This window comes from Salvelinus alpinus, chromosome 19 (genome assembly GCF_045679555.1).
Source record: "Salvelinus alpinus chromosome 19, SLU_Salpinus.1, whole genome shotgun sequence".
NCBI classification, from domain to species: domain Eukaryota; kingdom Metazoa; phylum Chordata; class Actinopteri; order Salmoniformes; family Salmonidae; genus Salvelinus; species Salvelinus alpinus.
Window position 1 is genome coordinate 11109879 of NC_092104.1, and position 17906 is coordinate 11127784.

At 46.4% G+C, this 17906-nt stretch overlaps 1 protein-coding gene across 6 annotated transcripts in view; it reads left to right on the plus strand.

Annotated features, from left to right (window-relative positions):
• The window catches only part of LOC139545018 (serine/threonine-protein kinase TAO3-like), a 156042-nt gene that overhangs the window by 102518 nt on the left and 35618 nt on the right, over positions 1 to 17906 (plus strand). For 5 of the 6 annotated variants that reach the window (XM_071352336.1, XM_071352339.1, XM_071352337.1 and 2 more), the window contains 3 exons: positions 4051 to 4209; positions 6448 to 6642; positions 11344 to 11475. In XM_071352336.1, coding sequence (XP_071208437.1) covers positions 4051 to 4209; positions 6448 to 6642; positions 11344 to 11475 — 486 coding nt within the window. Of the gene's footprint in view, positions 1 to 4050; positions 4210 to 6447; positions 6643 to 11343; positions 11476 to 16907; positions 17112 to 17906 lie in introns of those variants that run through there. The other variant, XM_071352341.1, reaches the window with a different exon arrangement.

Sequence of the window (17906 nt, forward strand, 5' to 3'; positions counted from 1 at the left end):
GACCACCAGATCAAGACCTTGTCATGTCCAGCCCAATCTCCAGACCTGAACCCCATTGAAAACCTTTGGAATGTGATCAAGAGGAAGATAGATGGTCACAAGTCATCAAACAAAGCCGAGCTGCTTGAATTTTTTTGCGCCGGGAGTGGCATAAAGTCACCCAACATCAATGTGAAAGATTGGTGGAGAGCATGCTAAGACACATGAAAGCTGTGATTGAAAATCAGGGTTGTTCCAAATATTGATTTCTGAACTCTTCCTAAGTGAAAACATTATATTGTGTTGTTTAAAAATTAATATTAACTTATTTTCTTTGCATTATTCGAGGTCTGACAACACTGCATATTTTTTGTTATTTTGGCCAGTTGTCATTTTCTGCAAATATATGCTCTAAATGACAATATTTTTATTTGGAATTTGGGAGAAATGTTGTCAGTAGTTTATAGAATAAAACAATGTTCATTTTACCCAAACACATACCTATAAATAGTAAAACCAGAGGAGAGCTGTGTATATACACTACCGTTCAAAAGTTTGGGGTCACTTAGAAATTCTTTGTGTTTGAAAGAAAGCACATTTTTTGTCCATTACAAGAACACCAAATTGATCAGAAATACAGTGTAGACATTGTTAATGTTGTAAATGGCTATTGTAGCTGGAAACGGCAGATTTTTTATGGAATATCTACATAAGCGTACAGAGGCCCATTATCCGCAACCATCACTCCTGTGTTACAATGGCACGTTGTGTTAGCTAATCCAAGTGTATCATTTTAAAAGGCTAATTGATCATTAGAAAACCCTTTTGCAATTATGTTAGCACAGCTGAAAACTGTTGTTCTGATTAAAGAAGCAATAAAACTGGCCTTTAGACTAGTTGAGTATCTGGAGCGTCGACATTTGTGGGTTCGATTACAGGCTCAAAATGGCCAGAAACAAAGAACTTTCTTCTGAAACTCGTTAGTCTATTCTGTTGTGAGAAATGAAGGCTATTCCATGTGAGAAATTGCCAAGAAACTGAAGATCTCGTACAACGCTGTGTCCTACTCCCTTCACAGAACAGTGCAAACTGGCTCTAACCAGAATAGAAAGAGGAGTGGGAGGCCCCGGTGCACAACTGAGCAAGAGGACAAGTACATTAGAGTGTCTAGTTTGAGACAGACGCCTCACAAGTCCTCAACTGGCAGCTTCATTAAATAGTACCCCCAAAACACCAATCTCAATGGTACTCATGGACCCTGACCTCTACCTCAGGGGTCCCAAACTTTTTTGGCCCATGACCCCATTTTGATATCTGAAAATTCTCGCGACCCCAACCATGTGAAAAACATTATGGAATTAACAGCCAATGTTATCTTTTTTTATTTGGGGCTATGGAAGTCAATTGAAAAAACATTCTAACAGTATTTCTGATTGTCTTTTCAACTCACCATCACATACTTTTAATGTGGCACTATGACAGTCACTATCTCACTACCACTAATGAGATGGGTGTACTTGATGCGAGTCGCGTCAGAGCTTCTCAAAGTCTGGGCAGTCGACAGTGTGCACCTTAACTCTGCGGTTACATCCAACCTGGATGGATATTTAGTTTTAATGCAGACGAGAGTACTGAATCCAGCTTCACATAGATATGAGCTGGTGATGGTTACCATGAGTTTTATGGTGCTACAAGACATCTGGGAACTCTGAAAAATACAACGTGGAAGCATGATGTCAGTGATCTTAAGGTCGGAAAGTCGGAGCTCTAGAAAGAGGCCCAAGATTCAGAGTTCCCAGTTGTCTTGAACGCAGCAGGGTGTTCCCGACAGGGTGTTCCCGACAGGGTGTTCCCTTTGAGTCATGAACCAAAACTCCTCTGTTGTGACCCGTGAATGTATTCAGTCACATAACGGCTCGATCAGCTGTTTAATTTCACTTACCGGCATGTCAACTGAGCCAGGGTCACAGTCAAACGGATTGGGAAGTAGGTCCCAAAGTGCCCTTCCAGGTGTTGGAGGTGAGCAGTCATCACTCATGTGGGACACTTACTGATGCTGTTTTCTGTTAGAAACATGCACAGCCGAGGGTAGGGGGCATGGCTCGCTTTTGAAAGACTCTCTCTCCAATAAGAATTATATCCTCTGAATCCACTGATTCGGTCACTCATCTGTAGAATGTTTTTGTATTTCCCCTGCAAGCTTGCATTCAGTTCGTTCAGTTTACCAAATATGTATGTTACATAGGCAAGGAGACACATTTTATTTTCATTACAAAGAAAGTCAGGCAAGTCTGTTTTTATACATCCATTGTGAATGACAACAGTTATTCTCTCAATGCGAAAAATCTTTCCAATACTCCCCCTCGATAACTACCAAGCCTCGGTATGAAATAGTGCATTGTCCTGCTCTGATCCCGTATCTAAACGCAACAGTTCATGTCAGGAAATCGGTCAATTGAAATAAATTAATTTGGCCCTAATCTATGGATTTCACGACTGGGAATACAGATATGCATTGGTTCGTCACAGATACCTTGTGACCACCATTTGCCTCATGCAGCGCGACACATCTCCTTCACATAGAGTTGATCAGCCTGTTGATTGTGGCCTGTGGAATGTTGTGCCACTCCTCTTCAATGGCTATGGAAAGATGTTGGATATTGGCGGGAACTGGAACACGCTGTCGTACACGTCGATCCAGAGCATCCCAAACATGCTCAATGGGTGACATGTCTGGTGAGTATGCAGGCTATTGGACCATTTTCAGCTTCCAGGAATTGTGTACAAATCCTTGCGACATGGGGTCTTGCATTCGTTGTCTGTAGCTTATGCCTGCCCATACCATAACCCCACCGCAACCATGGGACACTCTATTTACATTATCAAACCACTCGCCCGCAAAACGCCATACACGCTGTCTGCCATTTGCCCGGTACAGTTGTAACCGGGATGCATCCATGAAGACTTCACCTCTCTAGCATGCCAGTGGCCATTTAAAGGTGAGAATTTGCCCCCTGAAGTCTGTTACGACGCCGAACTGTAGTCAAGTCAAGACCCTGGTGAGGGCGACGAGTATGCAGATGAGCTTCCCTGAGAGAGTTTCTGACAGTTTGTGCAGAAATTCTTTGGTTGTGCAAAAACCCACTGTTTCATCAGCTGTCTGAGTGGCTGGTCTCAGACGATCCCGCAGGTGAACAAGCCGGATGTAGAGGTCCTGGGCTGGCGTGGTTACACGTGGTATGCTTTTGTGTAGCCGGTTGGACGCACTGCCAAATTCTCTAAAATGACTTTGGAGGCGGCTTATGGTAGAGAAATGAACATTACGTTTTCTGGCAAACATTCCTACAGTCAGCATGCCAATTGCACGCTCCCGCAACATTTTGAGACGTCTGTGGCATTGTGTTGTTACAAAACTGCCCAATGTGCACCTGTGTAATGATCATGGTTTTGCAACAGCTAATGGGGATCCTAATAAAATACCAAATGCCATTTTGATCAGCTTCTTGATATGCCACACCTGTCAGGTGGATGGATTATCTTGGCAAATGAGAAATGTTCACTAACAGGGATGTAAGAAAATTTGTATACAGAATTTGAGAGAGACAAGCTTTTTGTGAGTGTGGAAAATTTCGGGGATCTTTTATTTCAACTCATGATATAGAAATGAGTGTATGTGCCTTTGACTCCCCACATTGTTTTCACCATACCAAATACTGCTGCTAGTATCAAAGTCTCTGCAATAGTGTGTGGTGTCATAGCGTAGTGGGCCTAGCCATTCACCGTGGGAATGATTCAAGTGCAACGGTTAAGTGCCACCTTTTCCCATGATCTAAGGGTGCTTTCTGGTTGAATTTCACCTTTTTAGATTTTATTAATATTCATTTACATTTTTAAGGTTAACCACATTGAAATGATTGACATACAAAGACGATATTATAATATATACTGTATATGTTTTGATATTATTTATTTTTTTAAATCAGGATTTTGGAAATTCTCCCGCAACCCCATTTTCATATCAGGCGAACCCCCCTAGTTTGCTCTAACCTGTAACCTCTCTTTTCTCCCCAGCATGACTTTGTACGTCTGGAGCGCCCCCCGCGGGTCCTCATGGATTTGATCCAGAGGACCAAGGACGCGGTGAGGGAGCTGGACAACCTGCAGTACCGTAAGATGAAGAAGATCCTATATCAGGAAAAACACATGGGGGAGAGCCAGGAGGAGGAGGAGGTGAGGATGGAAAGGGGGAGCCAGGAAGGGGAGAGGATAGGAGGAGGAGGAAGGGAGAGCCAAGAGGAGGAGAGGATGAGGAGGAAGGGTGGAGGAAGTACAGTTGAAGTCAGAAGTTTACATAAACCTTAGCCAAATGCATTTAAACTCAGTTTTTCACAATTCCTGACATTTAATCCTAGTAAAAATTCTGTCTTAGGTCAGTTAGGATCACCACTTTATTTTAAGAATGTGAAATGTCAGAATAATAGTAGAGAGAATGATATATTTCAGCTTTTATTTCTTTCATCACATTCCCAGTGGGTCAGTAGTTTTTCATTCACTCAATTAGTATTTGGTAGCATTGCCTTTAAATTGTTTAACTTGGGTCAATGTTTTGGGTAGCCTTCCACAAGCATTGGCCCATTCCTCCTGACAGAGCTGGTGTAACTGAACTGGTTTGTAGGCCTCTTTGCTCGCACACACTTTTTCAGTTCTGCCCACAAATGTTCTATACAATTGAGGTCAGGGCTTTGTGACGGCCATTCCAATACCTTGACTTTGTTGTCCTTAAGCCATTTTGCCACAACTTTGGAAGTATGCTTGGGGTCATTGTCCATTTGGAAGACCCATTTGCGACCAAGCTGTGCTGAGGTCTCTCCTCACTGCCACACAGACAGGTGGTTTTGATTTCCCTGTGCTGGTGTCTCTCCTCACTGCCACACAGACAGGTGGTTTTGATTTCCCTGTGCTGGTGTCTCTCCTCACTGCCACACAGACAGGTGGTTTTGATTTCCCTGTGCTGGTGTCTCTCCTCACTGCCACACAGACAGGTGGTTTTGATTTCCCTGTGCTGGTGTCTCTCCTCACTACCACACAGACAGGTGGTTTTGATTTCCCTGTGCTGGTGTCTCTCCTCACTACCACACAGACAGGTGGTTTTGATTTCCCTGTGCTGGTGTCTCTACTCACTACCACACAGACAGGTGGTTTTGATTTCCCTGTGCTGGTGTCTCTCCTCACTGCTACACAGACAGGTGGTTTTGATTTCCCTGTGCTGAGGTCTCTCCTCACTGCTACACAGACAGGTGGTTTTGATTTCCCTGTGCTGAGGTCTCTCCTCACTACCACACAGACAGGTGGTTTTGATTTCCCTGTGCTGAGGTCTCTCCTCACTGCTACACAGACAGGTGGTTTTGATTTCCCTGTGCTGGTGTCTCTCCTCACTGCCACACAGACATGTGGTTTTGATTTCCCTGTGCTGGTGTCTCTCCTCACTGCCACACAGACAGGTGGTTTTGATTTCCCTGTGCTGGTGTCTCTACTCACTACCACACAGACAGGTGGTTTTGATTTCCCTGTGCTGGTGTCTCTCCTCACTGCTACACAGACAGGTGGTTTTGATTTCCCTGTGCTGAGGTCTCTCCTCACTGCTACACAGACAGGTGGTTTTGATTTCCCTGTGCTGAGGTCTCTCCTCACTGCTACACAGACAGGTGGTTTTGATTTCCCTGTGCTGAGGTCTCTCCTCACTACCACACAGACAGGTGGTTTTGATTTCCCTGTGCTGAGGTCTCTCCTCACTGCCACACAGACATGTGGTTTCGATTTCCCTGTGCTGGTGTCTCTCCTCACTGCCACACAGACATGTGGTTTTGATTTCCCTGTGCTGGTGTCTCTCCTCACTGCCACACAGACAGGTGGTTTTGATTTCCCTGTGCTGGTGTCTCTCCTCACTGCTACACAGACAGGTGGTTTTGATTTCCCTGTGCTGGGGTCTCTCCTCACTGCTACACAGACAGGGGGTTTTGATTTCCCTGTGCTGGTGTCTCTCCTCACTGCTACACAGACAGGTGGTTTTGATTTCCCTGTGCTGGTGTCTCTCCTCACTGCCACACAGACATGTGTGGTTTTGTGCGACAAGCTCTGTTTTGTATGACACACTCAAGCATGCTGATCCTTTTAGGAGGGACAGACACGGACACAGAAACGGACACGGACAGGACTGACATCGATACTGTCTGTCCAGGTGAAATGTCCCCCATTTAAACAAATGGGGGTTAATGGGCTATTTAGCATGACTTTGACTCTGTTGCCCTCTGGATGGCAGGACATTATTTCTGTCGTATCAAGGTCACTCCAAGCTTAATGAGGCTATTTGTAAACCCATATTTACAGTTGAGCGGTGGGAAGTGGCAAGGGGTGTGTGTATATTTCCCACAGTGTGTGTATACTGATTACCATCTCTCTCTCCTCCAGGACTGTGAGCAGGCCAGCTGTAAGATGAACAGCCTGGGCAGTAACCACTCCCTCCCCAGCACCTCAGTCAGTACAGGAAGCCAGAGCAGCAGCGTCAACAGCATGCAGGAGGTCCTAGACGAGAGTTGCTCTGACATGACCATGATGCACCACGACTACGACAGCAGCTTAGAGTCCTCCGCACAGTCCAAGAAGGTATTATTGACAGAGAGAGAGAAACATACACAAATACACGCACACACACCAAGAAGGTAACACTGACAGAGTGAGAGAGCAGGAGAGAGACGGCCGGACAGCAGGAGAGAGACGGCCTGACAGCAGGAGAGACACACACACACACACTATAAAACTAGCACTAGCAGTGTCCCTCCAGCTAGTCACTCACTCCAACACTACCCACGTCCTCAAGAATGATGCAAACAAACATGAACACACACATCAAGAAGGTACTACTCATCTAGCCCCTCAATCTCTCTAGCCAGCCAGCCAGCCAGCCATCAACCACCTACACCAAACTTAAACCCACGTCCTGAAGAATGACAGCTCTCAGAGATGTACAAACGCTCATACACACAGGCGGGGTAGTGATACAGTCCAACCCTCACCCAAATAATGACACACAGGAGGGATAGCAATACACTCACCCACATAATGACACACAGGAGGGATAGCAATACACTCACCCACATAATGACACACAGGAGGGATAGCAATACACTCCAACCCTCACCCACATAATGACACACAGGAGGGATAGCAATACACTCACCCACATAATGACACACAGGAGGGATAGCAATACACTCACCCACATAATGACACACAGGAGGGATAGCAATACACTCACCCACATAATGACACACAGGAGGGATAGCAATACACTCACCCACATAATGACACACAGGAGGGATAGCGATACACTCCAACCCTCACCCACATAATGACACACAGGAGGGATAGCAATACACTCCAACCCTCACAATGACACACAGGAGGGATAGCGATACACTCCAACCCTCACCCACATAATGACACACAGGAGGGATAGCAATACACTCACCCACATAATGACACACAGGAGGGATAGCAATACACTCCAACCCTCACCCACATAATGACACACAGGAGGGATAGCAATACACTCCAACCCACATAATGACACACAGGAGGGATAGCAATACACTCACCCACATAATCACACACAGGAGGGATAGCAATACACTCACCCACATAATGACACACAGGAGGGATAGCGATACACTCACCCACATAATGACACACAGGAGGGATAGCGATACACTCCAACCCTCACCCACATAATGACACACAGGAGGGATAGCAATACACTCCAACCCTCACCCACATAATGACACACAGGAGGGATAGCGATACACTCCAACCCTCACCCACATAATGACACACAGGAGGGATAGCGATACACTCCAACCCACATAATGACACACACAAACAGAACCAACCTCGCCGCGGTATTCATATAATCATACTATATTAACCAAACCCAACAGCCTTCAATGAAAAGCACTGATGCCATGGAAACCAAAGATACATCCTTCCACTTTTAAAATGCTGCTCAGCTTGATTCCTGTAAAGATGATACACACAGCACACAGAGCCAGAGTTCATCACTCCTGTGAATCACACTTTGAGAACAAATATGCCCTAACCTCTCCTCTCCTCTCGCCTGGCGTTGTCACACAGGCTGAGGGTTGAGCTGCACACACTGCTGAATGGTTGATATTCATTCTGAATACCCTGCATGTCTCAGGCATCACAGCACACACAGGCACACTCACACTCACACACACTCACACTCACACACACAGGCACACTCACACTCACAGGCACACTCACACTCACAGGCACACTCACACTCACACACACAGGCACACTCACACTCACACACAGGCACACTCACACTCACACACAGGCACACTCACACACTCTCACACTCTCACACACACACTCACACTCACACACACGCACACACTCACACACACACTCACACACGCACAGGCACACTCACACTCACACTCACACACACACACTCACACACACACACACACACACACACACTCACACACTCACACAGGCACACTCACACTCACACAGGCACACTCACACACACACTCACCCACACTCACCCACACTCACACTCACTCACACACTCACACTCACACAGGCACTCACACACACTCACAGGCACACTCACACACACACTCACCCTCACACACACACTCACACACTCACACTCACACACACACACACACACACACACACACACACACACACACACACACACACACTCACACAGGCACACTCACACACACCCTCACACACACACTCACACACTCACACTCACACACACACACTCACCCACACACACTCACACACACTCACACTCACACACTCACACACTCACACTCTCACACTCACACACTCACACACTCACACTCACACACTCACACACTCACACACTCACACACTCACACACTCACACTCACCCTTCAAACCTGCAGATGATGAGATGTTGGTTTCCTCCTCTTCAGCCACATGTCTTTCCTGGTCTTTATCATTTAGTTAACTGTTATTAACGATGGGTGTATGGGTTGCTGATATGTCACAAGGCCAGCATGGGTGTATAGGAAATCATGAATGCTTTTAAAAATATATTTATTATTTTCCAAATAATCTTTATATTTCCATGGAAATACATAGGTAGCCATGAGAAAGACCCCCCCCCCCCCCCAATAGCGATCGACTATCGAGGATCGCAATGGGGCGCAATCGGGCAATGTAGGCTTGTATACAATCGCCCAACCTTAACTCACACACACACACACACCGTGTGTGGTTACAGTAGGCTAACATGCATCAATGGCTTTAGGAACAGCAGTAACATCAAGCAGGATTTAGGCTACCAACTCCCTAGCCAGTTGTAGCTCAATCGACGTCGTGCCTACAGTGATCATATGTACATAACCCAACCAGAAGCCATGGATTACAGGCTGCATCCACACCGAGCTAGGAGAGGGACACTAATCCGGACGCTTATAAGAAATCGGGCTATGCCCTCAGACGAACCATCAAACAGGCAAAGCATCAATACAGGACTAAGATTGAATCCTACTACACCGGCTTAGACGCTCACCGGATGTGGCAGGGCTTGCAAACTTCTACGGACTACAAAAGGAAACCAAGCCTCGAGCTGCCCAGTGATGTGAGCCTACCAGACGAGCTAAATGCCTTTTATGCTTGCTTCGAGGCAAGCAACACTGAAGCATGCATGCTGTTCCGGATGACTGTGTGATACCGCTCGCTCTCCATAGGCGTAGACCTTTTAAACAGGTCAACATTCACAAGGCCCACTAAGCTGAGGACAATGGGACTAAACACCTCCCTCTGCAACTGGATCCTGGACTTCCTGACGGGCCACCCCCGGGTGGTAAGGGTAGGCAACAACACATCTGCCACGCTGATCCTCAACACGGGGTCCCCTCAATGTTTACTCCCTGTTTACCCATGACTGCGTGGCCAAGCACGACTCCCAACACCATCATTAAGTTTGCTGATGACACAACAGTGACAACGATGAGACAGCCTATAGGGAGGAGGTCAGAGACCTTGCAGTGTAGTGCCAGGATAACAACCTCTCCCTCAACGTGAGCAAGACAAAGGAGATGATCGTGGACGACAGGAAAAGGATGGCCAAACACACCCCATTCACATCGAAGGGAGTGTAGTGGATCGAGTCAAGAGTTTCAAGTTCCTTGGTGTCCACATCACCAACAAACTATCATGGTCAAACACACCAAGACAGTCGTGAAGAGGGCACGACAACACCAAGACAGTCGTGAAGAGGGCACGACAACACTTTTTCCCCCTCAGAAGACTGAAAAGATTTGGCATGGGTCCCCAGATCCGGAGCGCCAAGTCTAGGTCCAAAAGGCTCCTTAACAGCTTCCACCCCCAAGCCATAACATTTCTGAACAATTATTCAAATGGACACCCGGACTATTTACATTGATCCCCCAACCCCCACTTTGTTTTCACACTGCTGCTACTCGCTGTTTATTATCTATGCATAGTCACTTTACCTACATGTACAAATTACTTCGACTCAGCTGTATCCCCGCACATTGACTCGGTACCGGTACCCCCTGTATATAACCTCAGTATTGTTATTTTATTGTGTTATTTTTTTATTTTTTTTATTTACTTAAGTTTATTTAGTAAATATTTTCCTAACTGCATTGTTGGTTAAGGGCTTGTAAGTAAGCATTTCACTGTTGTATTCGGAGCATGTGACAAATAACATTTGATTTGATTTATTGCACACACAGTGATGCAACTTATTTTGTGCCTTGTTATTTAGGCTTGCCATAACAAAGGGGTTGACTGAAGACAATTAAGCTTTTCATTTTGAATTAATAATACATTTAAAATTACAACAATTCCACTTTGACACTATGGGGTATAGTGTGTAGGCCAGTGACAACAAATATCAATTTAATCCGTTTTAAATTCAGGCTGTAACACAACAAAATGTGTAAAATGAATAATTTCTGAAGGCACTGTAACTGGTCAACCGGTCATGAACTGACATAAAATATGTAGGTTTATACACACTCCAATTTGATAGTCTAACTATCTAACGTTGGCTTGAGTTCAGTACAAAACTGTCCACTACCAACCTGTGGCACTACAGAACTATGAGAGAACAACCACCGTACCTATCCTCCGCCAGACGCCCTATATGAAGAATCATTTGGCTACTAATAATGCAACGTTCAATTATATCAACTACAGTTACATTTAGGTTTTGAAGTTACAGGCCATGAAATACAACGTTTCTCCCGTCTCTCTCTCTCTCCTCAGGACCACAGGTATAACTGGGATAATGGTCTGAAACCTGACCTCAGGCCGGAGCTGATGCCGTTATCCTCTGACATGAGCCAGGCACACAACTACCGCCACAACAACTTCTCCACCATCAAATCAGCATCACTTGTAAGGGTCAACACCCCTTTATCTCTCTAGCTTCATTTATCTCTCCTTTCTCTCTACTATCCACCATCGAATCAGCATCACTGGAAAGGGCTACCATCATAGGTCACTCTCCCTGGGTGATACCAAGTCTCCCTCATACTCTGTCCATCTTTACCTTTCCTCTTTCCTTTGTGTCTCACATGATGTCTCTCTCTAGCTTCCTCTTTCCTTTTGTATTCTTTCTCTTTCTCTCCCTCGTTCCCTCCCTCTCTGTGTCCTTCCACTCACTCAACCCCTTTGTGTTCTCCCAAGCCTTCACTCTGCTTCCGCTCCTCTTCACCTCTCTCTCCTTCTCTCCCTCCTTCTCCCTCCCTCGCTCATTCTCTCCTGTACTTTTCCCCTCGCTAATATATCACTCTCTTGGGGTTCCCGAGTGGTGCAGCGGTCTAAAGCACTGCATCTCAGTGCGACACTACAGTCCCTGGTTCGAATCCAGGCTGAGTCACATCTGGCCGTGATTGGCAGTCCCACAGGGCGGCGCACAATTGGCCCAGCGCCGTCCGAGTTTGGCCGTGGTATGCCGTCATGTAAATAAGAATTTGTTCTTAACTGACTTGCCTAGTTAAATAAAGGTTAAATAAATCAAAATAAATACTACGACCCCCTCTGTCTTAAGTCTGGAGGGGTGCAGTGCAGTATGGAGTAAGATTACCCTCCCTGCCTATCTCTCTCGCACTCTTTCTCCATGTATGTTGTCATGGATACAAGGCTCCAGTAAGCAGTCAGTCAGTTGCAATGGTGTCTATGGTCTGTCTGTTCTCCCACTGGATTCAATGGTGTCTATGGTCTGTCTGTTCTCCCACTGGATTCAATGGTGTCTTTGGTCTGTCCTCCCACTGGATTCAATGGTGTCTTTGGTCTGTCCTCCCACTGGATTCAATGGTGTCTATGGTCTGTCTGTTCTCCCACTGGATTCAATGGTGTCTTTGGTCTGTCTGTCCTCCCACTGGATTCAATGGTGTCTTTGGTCTGTCTGTCCTCCCACTGGTTTTAAGCCCTGGACTGGCTTTGGCACTGGGGTATCAGTGTCCTTAACATGCCATGTGTTAGGCTAGATTTACTGACTGGGTTCCGGTTCTGGATACTTGGTTCTGACTGCCATAGGTAGTGTTTATTTGATATTTTATAAATAGTGCGAAATCAGCGCTCTGACTGTTAATCGAATGAATTGGTTAAGTGAATTGGTTGTTCACGTGGTGGTTGTTTTATGAGGCAGGGTATTGTGGTGTTGATTCCCCATTGCGGTAGGTATGAGTTGCATTCAGACAGCGTGGAGTCTGTTGCTGCTGCAATGAGTCGATGACATCATCGCTTTCTGCCGCCGTGAGGCGGGCACACGTCCCCTGATGGACCCGGCACTGCTCACTCAGACTGGAAAGAACAGGTAGAGGGGGGGGGGGTGGGGGGAGAAATGACAATGTAGAGGGAGGGAGAAAATGAATGGGATGGACAGAGAGGAGAAAAACATACACACAATGGAGGGAGGGAGACTAAAGGAAGAGAACGTGAGAGTATAGAGAGATTAACAAACACAGACAGACAGATGGACAAGAGAGCCAGTCAAGTAGGCCGAGAGGAATAAGAATGAAGTAGAGAGGAGAGGAATGTGACTGAAGGAGGGAGGAGAGGAATGTGACTGAAGGAGAGGAATGTGACTGAAGGAGGGAGGAGAGGAATGTGACTGAAGGAGGGAGAGAAGGAGAGGAATGTGACTGAAGGAGAGAGAGAAGGAGAGGAATGTGACTGAAGGAGAGAGAGAAGGAGAGGAATGTGACTGAAGGAGAGAGAGAAGGAGAGGCATGTGACTGAAGGAGAGAGAGGAGAGGAATGTGACTGAAGGAGAGAGAGAAGGAGAGGAATGTGACTGAAGGAGAGAGAGAAGGAGAGGAATGTGACTGAAGGAGAGAGAGAAGGAGAGGAATGTGACTGAAGTAGAGGAATGTGACTGAAGGAGAGAGAGACGGAGAGGAATGTGACTGAAGGAGAGAGAGAAGGAGAGGAATGTGACTGAAGGAGGGAGGAGAAGAATGTGACTGAAGGAGAGAGAGAATGAGAGGAATGTGACTGAAGGAGAGAGACGGAGAGGAATGTGACTGAAGGAGAGAGGAGAGGAATGTGACTGAAGGAGGGAGAGAAGGAGAGGAATGTGACTGAAGGAGAGAGAGAAGGAGAGGAATGTGACTGAAGGAGAGAGAGAAGGAGAGGAATGTGACTGAAGTAGAGGAATGTGACTGAAGGAGAGAGAGACGGAGAGGAATGTGACTGAAGGAGAGAGAGAAGGAGAGGAATGTGACTGAAGGAGAGAGAGAAGGAGAGGAATGTGACTGAAGGAGGGAGGAGAAGAATGTGACTGAAGGAGAGAGAGAATGAGAGGAATGTGACTGAAGGAGAGAGAAGGAGAGGAATGTGACTGAAGGAGAGGAATGTGACTGAAGGAGGGAGGAGAAGAATGTGACTGAAGGAGGGAGGAGAGGAATGTGACTGAAGGAGAGAGAGAAGGAGAGGAATGTGACTGAAGGAGGGAGGAGAGGAATGTGACTGGAGGAGAAGAATGTGACTGAAGGAGAGAGGAGAGGATTGTGACTGAAGGAGAGGAATGTGACTGAAGGAGAGAGGAGAGGAATGTGACTGAAGGAGAGGAATGTGACTGAAGGAGAGAGGAGAGGAATGTGACTGAAGGAGAGAGAAGGAGAAGAATGTGACTGAAGGAGAAGAATGTGACTGAAGGAGAGAGGAGAGGAATGTGACTGAAGGAGAGAGAAGGAGAGGAATGTGACTGAAGGAGAGAGAAGGAGAGGAATGTGACTGAAGGAGAGAGAAGGAGAGGAATGTGACTGAAGGAGAGGCATGTGACTGAAGGAGAGAGAAGGAGAGGAATGTGACTGAAGGAGAGAGAAGGAGAGGAATGTGACTGAAGGAGAGGCATGTGACTGAAGGAGAGAGAAGGAGAGGAATGTGACTGAAGGAGAGAGAAGGAGAGGAATGTGACTGAAGGAGAGGCATGTGACTGAAGGAGAGAGAAGGAGAGGAATGTGACTGAAGGAGAGAGGAGAGGAATGTGACTGAAGGAGAGAGAAGGAGAGGAATGTGACTGAAGGAGAGAGAAGGAGAGGAATCTGACTGAAGGAGAGGAATGTGACTGAAGGAGGGAGGAGAGGAATGTGACTGGAGGAGAAGAATGTGACTGAAGGAGAGAGGAGAGGATTGTGACTGAAGGAGAGGAATGTGACTGAAGGAGAGAGGAGAGGAATGTGACTGAAGGAGAGGAATGTGACTGAAGGAGAGAGGAGAGGAATGTGACTGAAGGAGAGAGAAGGAGAAGAATGTGACTGAAGGAGAGAGGAGAGGAATGTGACTGAAGGAGAGAGAAGGAGAGGAATGTGACTGAAGGAGAGAGAAGGAGAGGAATGTGACTGAAGGAGAGAGAAGGAGAGGAATGTGACTGAAGGAGAGGCATGTGACTGAAGGAGAGAGAAGGAGAGGAATGTGACTGAAGGAGAGAGAAGGAGAGGAATGTGACTGAAGGAGAGGCATGTGACTGAAGGAGAGAGAAGGAGAGGAATGTGACTGAAGGAGAGAGGAGAGGAATGTGACTGAAGGAGAGAGAAGGAGAGGAATGTGACTGAAGGAGAGAGAAGGAGAGGAATCTGACTGAAGGAGAGGCATGTGACTGAAGGAGAGAGAAGGAGAGGAATGTGACTGAAGGAGAGGAATGTGACTGAAGGAGAGAGAAGGAGAGGAATGTGACTGAAGGAGAGAGAAGGAGAGGAATGTGACTGAAGGAGAGAGAAGGAGAGGCATGTGACTGAAGGAGAGAGAAGAGAGGTGCACTCTGTCTGATCTCACTGAATGAAGCGTTAGATATCAGTTAAGGGGAGAAAGAGAAGAGAGGGATGGTGAGCCTCATCTGGAGGAGAGAGGGAGGAATGGGGTTATTACAGGTCAGCCCGACTGGGAGAGGGAGGGAGGGGTACAAAATAATATTTATTAACACTTCTATGCCCTTCTGAGATATGTAGCTTTTGTTTTAGTCGTAACCAAAAAAGTGTTAAACAAATAAAAATATATTTTATATTTGAGATTCTTCAAATAGCGCCACCCTTTGCCTTGATGACAGCTTTCCACACTCTTGGCATTCTCTCAACCAGCTTCACCTGGGATGCTTTTCCAACAGTCTTGAAGGAGTTCCCACATGCTGAGCACTTGTTGGCTGTTTTTCCTTCACTCTGCAGTCAAACTCATCCCAAACCATCTCAATTGGGTTGAGGTCGGGTGATTGTGGAGGCCAGGTCATCTGATGCAGGTGAAAGCTATGATCCCTTATTGATGTCACTTGTTAAATCTGCTTCAATTAGTGTAAATGGAGGGGAGGAGACAGGTAAAATAAGGATTTTTAAGCCTTGAGACAACTGAGACATGGATTTTGTATGTGTGCCATTCAAAGGGTGAATGGGCAAGACAAAAGATTTAAGTGCCTTTGAACGGGGTAGGTGCCAGGCTCACCAGTTTGGGTCAAGAACTGCAATGCTGTTGGGTTTTTCACGCTCAACAGTTTCCCGTGTGTATCAAGAATGGTCCACCACCAAAAGGACATCCAGCCAACTTGGAGTCAACATGGGCCATCATCCTTGTTGAACGCTTTCGACACCTTGTAGAGTCCCCAACAAATTTTGTCTGTGCTGAGGGCAAAAGAGGGTGCAACTCAATATTAGGAAGGTGTTTCTAATGTTTTGTACATTGAGTGTATAACACATGTTGAAAATAAATAACACTTTTATTCAAAACACACATCAAGGCTCCCTTGATCAACCAGGTCATTGGCTGAGTAGCTTACCTGGCGAAAGGTCAAAAATGCCCTCACAATCAAATAAATCTTAACCTTTGACCTGGAAGTGTTCCCCCCTGGATCGTATTTCCCTTCTTTGAGCCCAGCCTGTGAATGGCGATCACATGACGTGACTTGGCCTGTGGTGGCAGCAAGGTGAAAGCAAGTGATTAGGATTGTCCCTGCATCACAGTAGAGGTATTGATTCAGATAGATTAGGAGGGAATCTCTCTCTCTCATCCTTTCTCTACTTCTCTCTCATTCTCTCCCTCTCGCTCCCCTTTCTCAGCCCCTTCTCTATCTTCCTTTCTGACTCAATTAGGGGGGATCTCTCTCTCTCACCCTCTCTCTACTTCTCTCTTTCTCCCTCCTTCTCTCCCTCTCTCAAAGAGGCTTTCATGTGACCCACCTGCTGAACACAGGCTGCTCGGCCCCCAAAAGAGCCCCCTCTGTTCTGCCTGCCAATGGAGTCCGCTCCCTCTCCCTACCTCATTCACAGTTCACACGCCTGCCCCGGTGTAGCTGCCCCGGTGTAGCTAACAGCCACCGCGTTTCTCCAAAGACTTTGTCTAAACGTTAACCAACCAGTGGGTTTGTTGCTTGCCTGGGTAAAGCTGAGTTTAGGGGTTCGGGTGTAGGATATGCCACACATGGTTTCTGGGTGCTCGCACGGTTGTTGAACATGAACGTTGCCATGATGCTTGGGCTTAAGAAGATGAGTTATGAGAAGATGAGGGACTACTATGGGGATCTGGATAGTCCCTTTTGTCAGGTTTGGTTTGTTTGTCATCTTGACACTTTATGTTGTTGTGACTTGGACTAACTTGACTTGACTTTGGCTGACCTAACCAATGTAAATCACATTACATCATAGTCCACTCATGAAGTCAATCTACATTGATTAACCGGTTGGATTTAAATTAGATCTGTATGAACAGGGTATTTATTGAAGACAATTGTTGGATCTCCTCCTTTCTAATGTAGGATCTCCTCCTCCCTCCTTTCTAATGTAGGATCTCCTCCTCCCTCCTCCTTTCTAATGTAGGATCTACTCCTCCCTCCTCCTTTCTAATGTAGGATCTCCTCCCTCCTTTCTAATGTAGGATCTCCTCCTCCCTCCTCCTTTCTAATGTTGGATCTCCTCCTTTCTAATGTAGGATCTCTTCCCTCCTTTCTAATGTAGGATCTCCTCCTCCCTCCTCCTTTCTAATGTAGGATCTCCTCCTCCCTCCTTTCTAATGTAGGATCTCCTCCTCCCTCCTCCTTTCTAATGTAGGATCTCCTCCTCCCTCCTCCTTTCTAATGTAGGATCTCCTCCTCCCTCCTTTCTAATGTAGGATCTCCTCCTCCCTCCTCCTTTCTAATGTAGGATCTCCTCCTCCCTCCTCCTTTCTAATGTAGGATCTCCTCCCTCCTTTCTAATGTAGGATCTCCTCCTCCCTCCTCCTTTCTAATGTTGGATCTCCTCCTTTCTAATGTAGGATCTCCTCCCTCCTTTCTAATGTAGGATCTCCTCCTCCCTCCTCCTTTCTAATGTTGGATCTCCTCCTTTCTAATGTAGGATCTC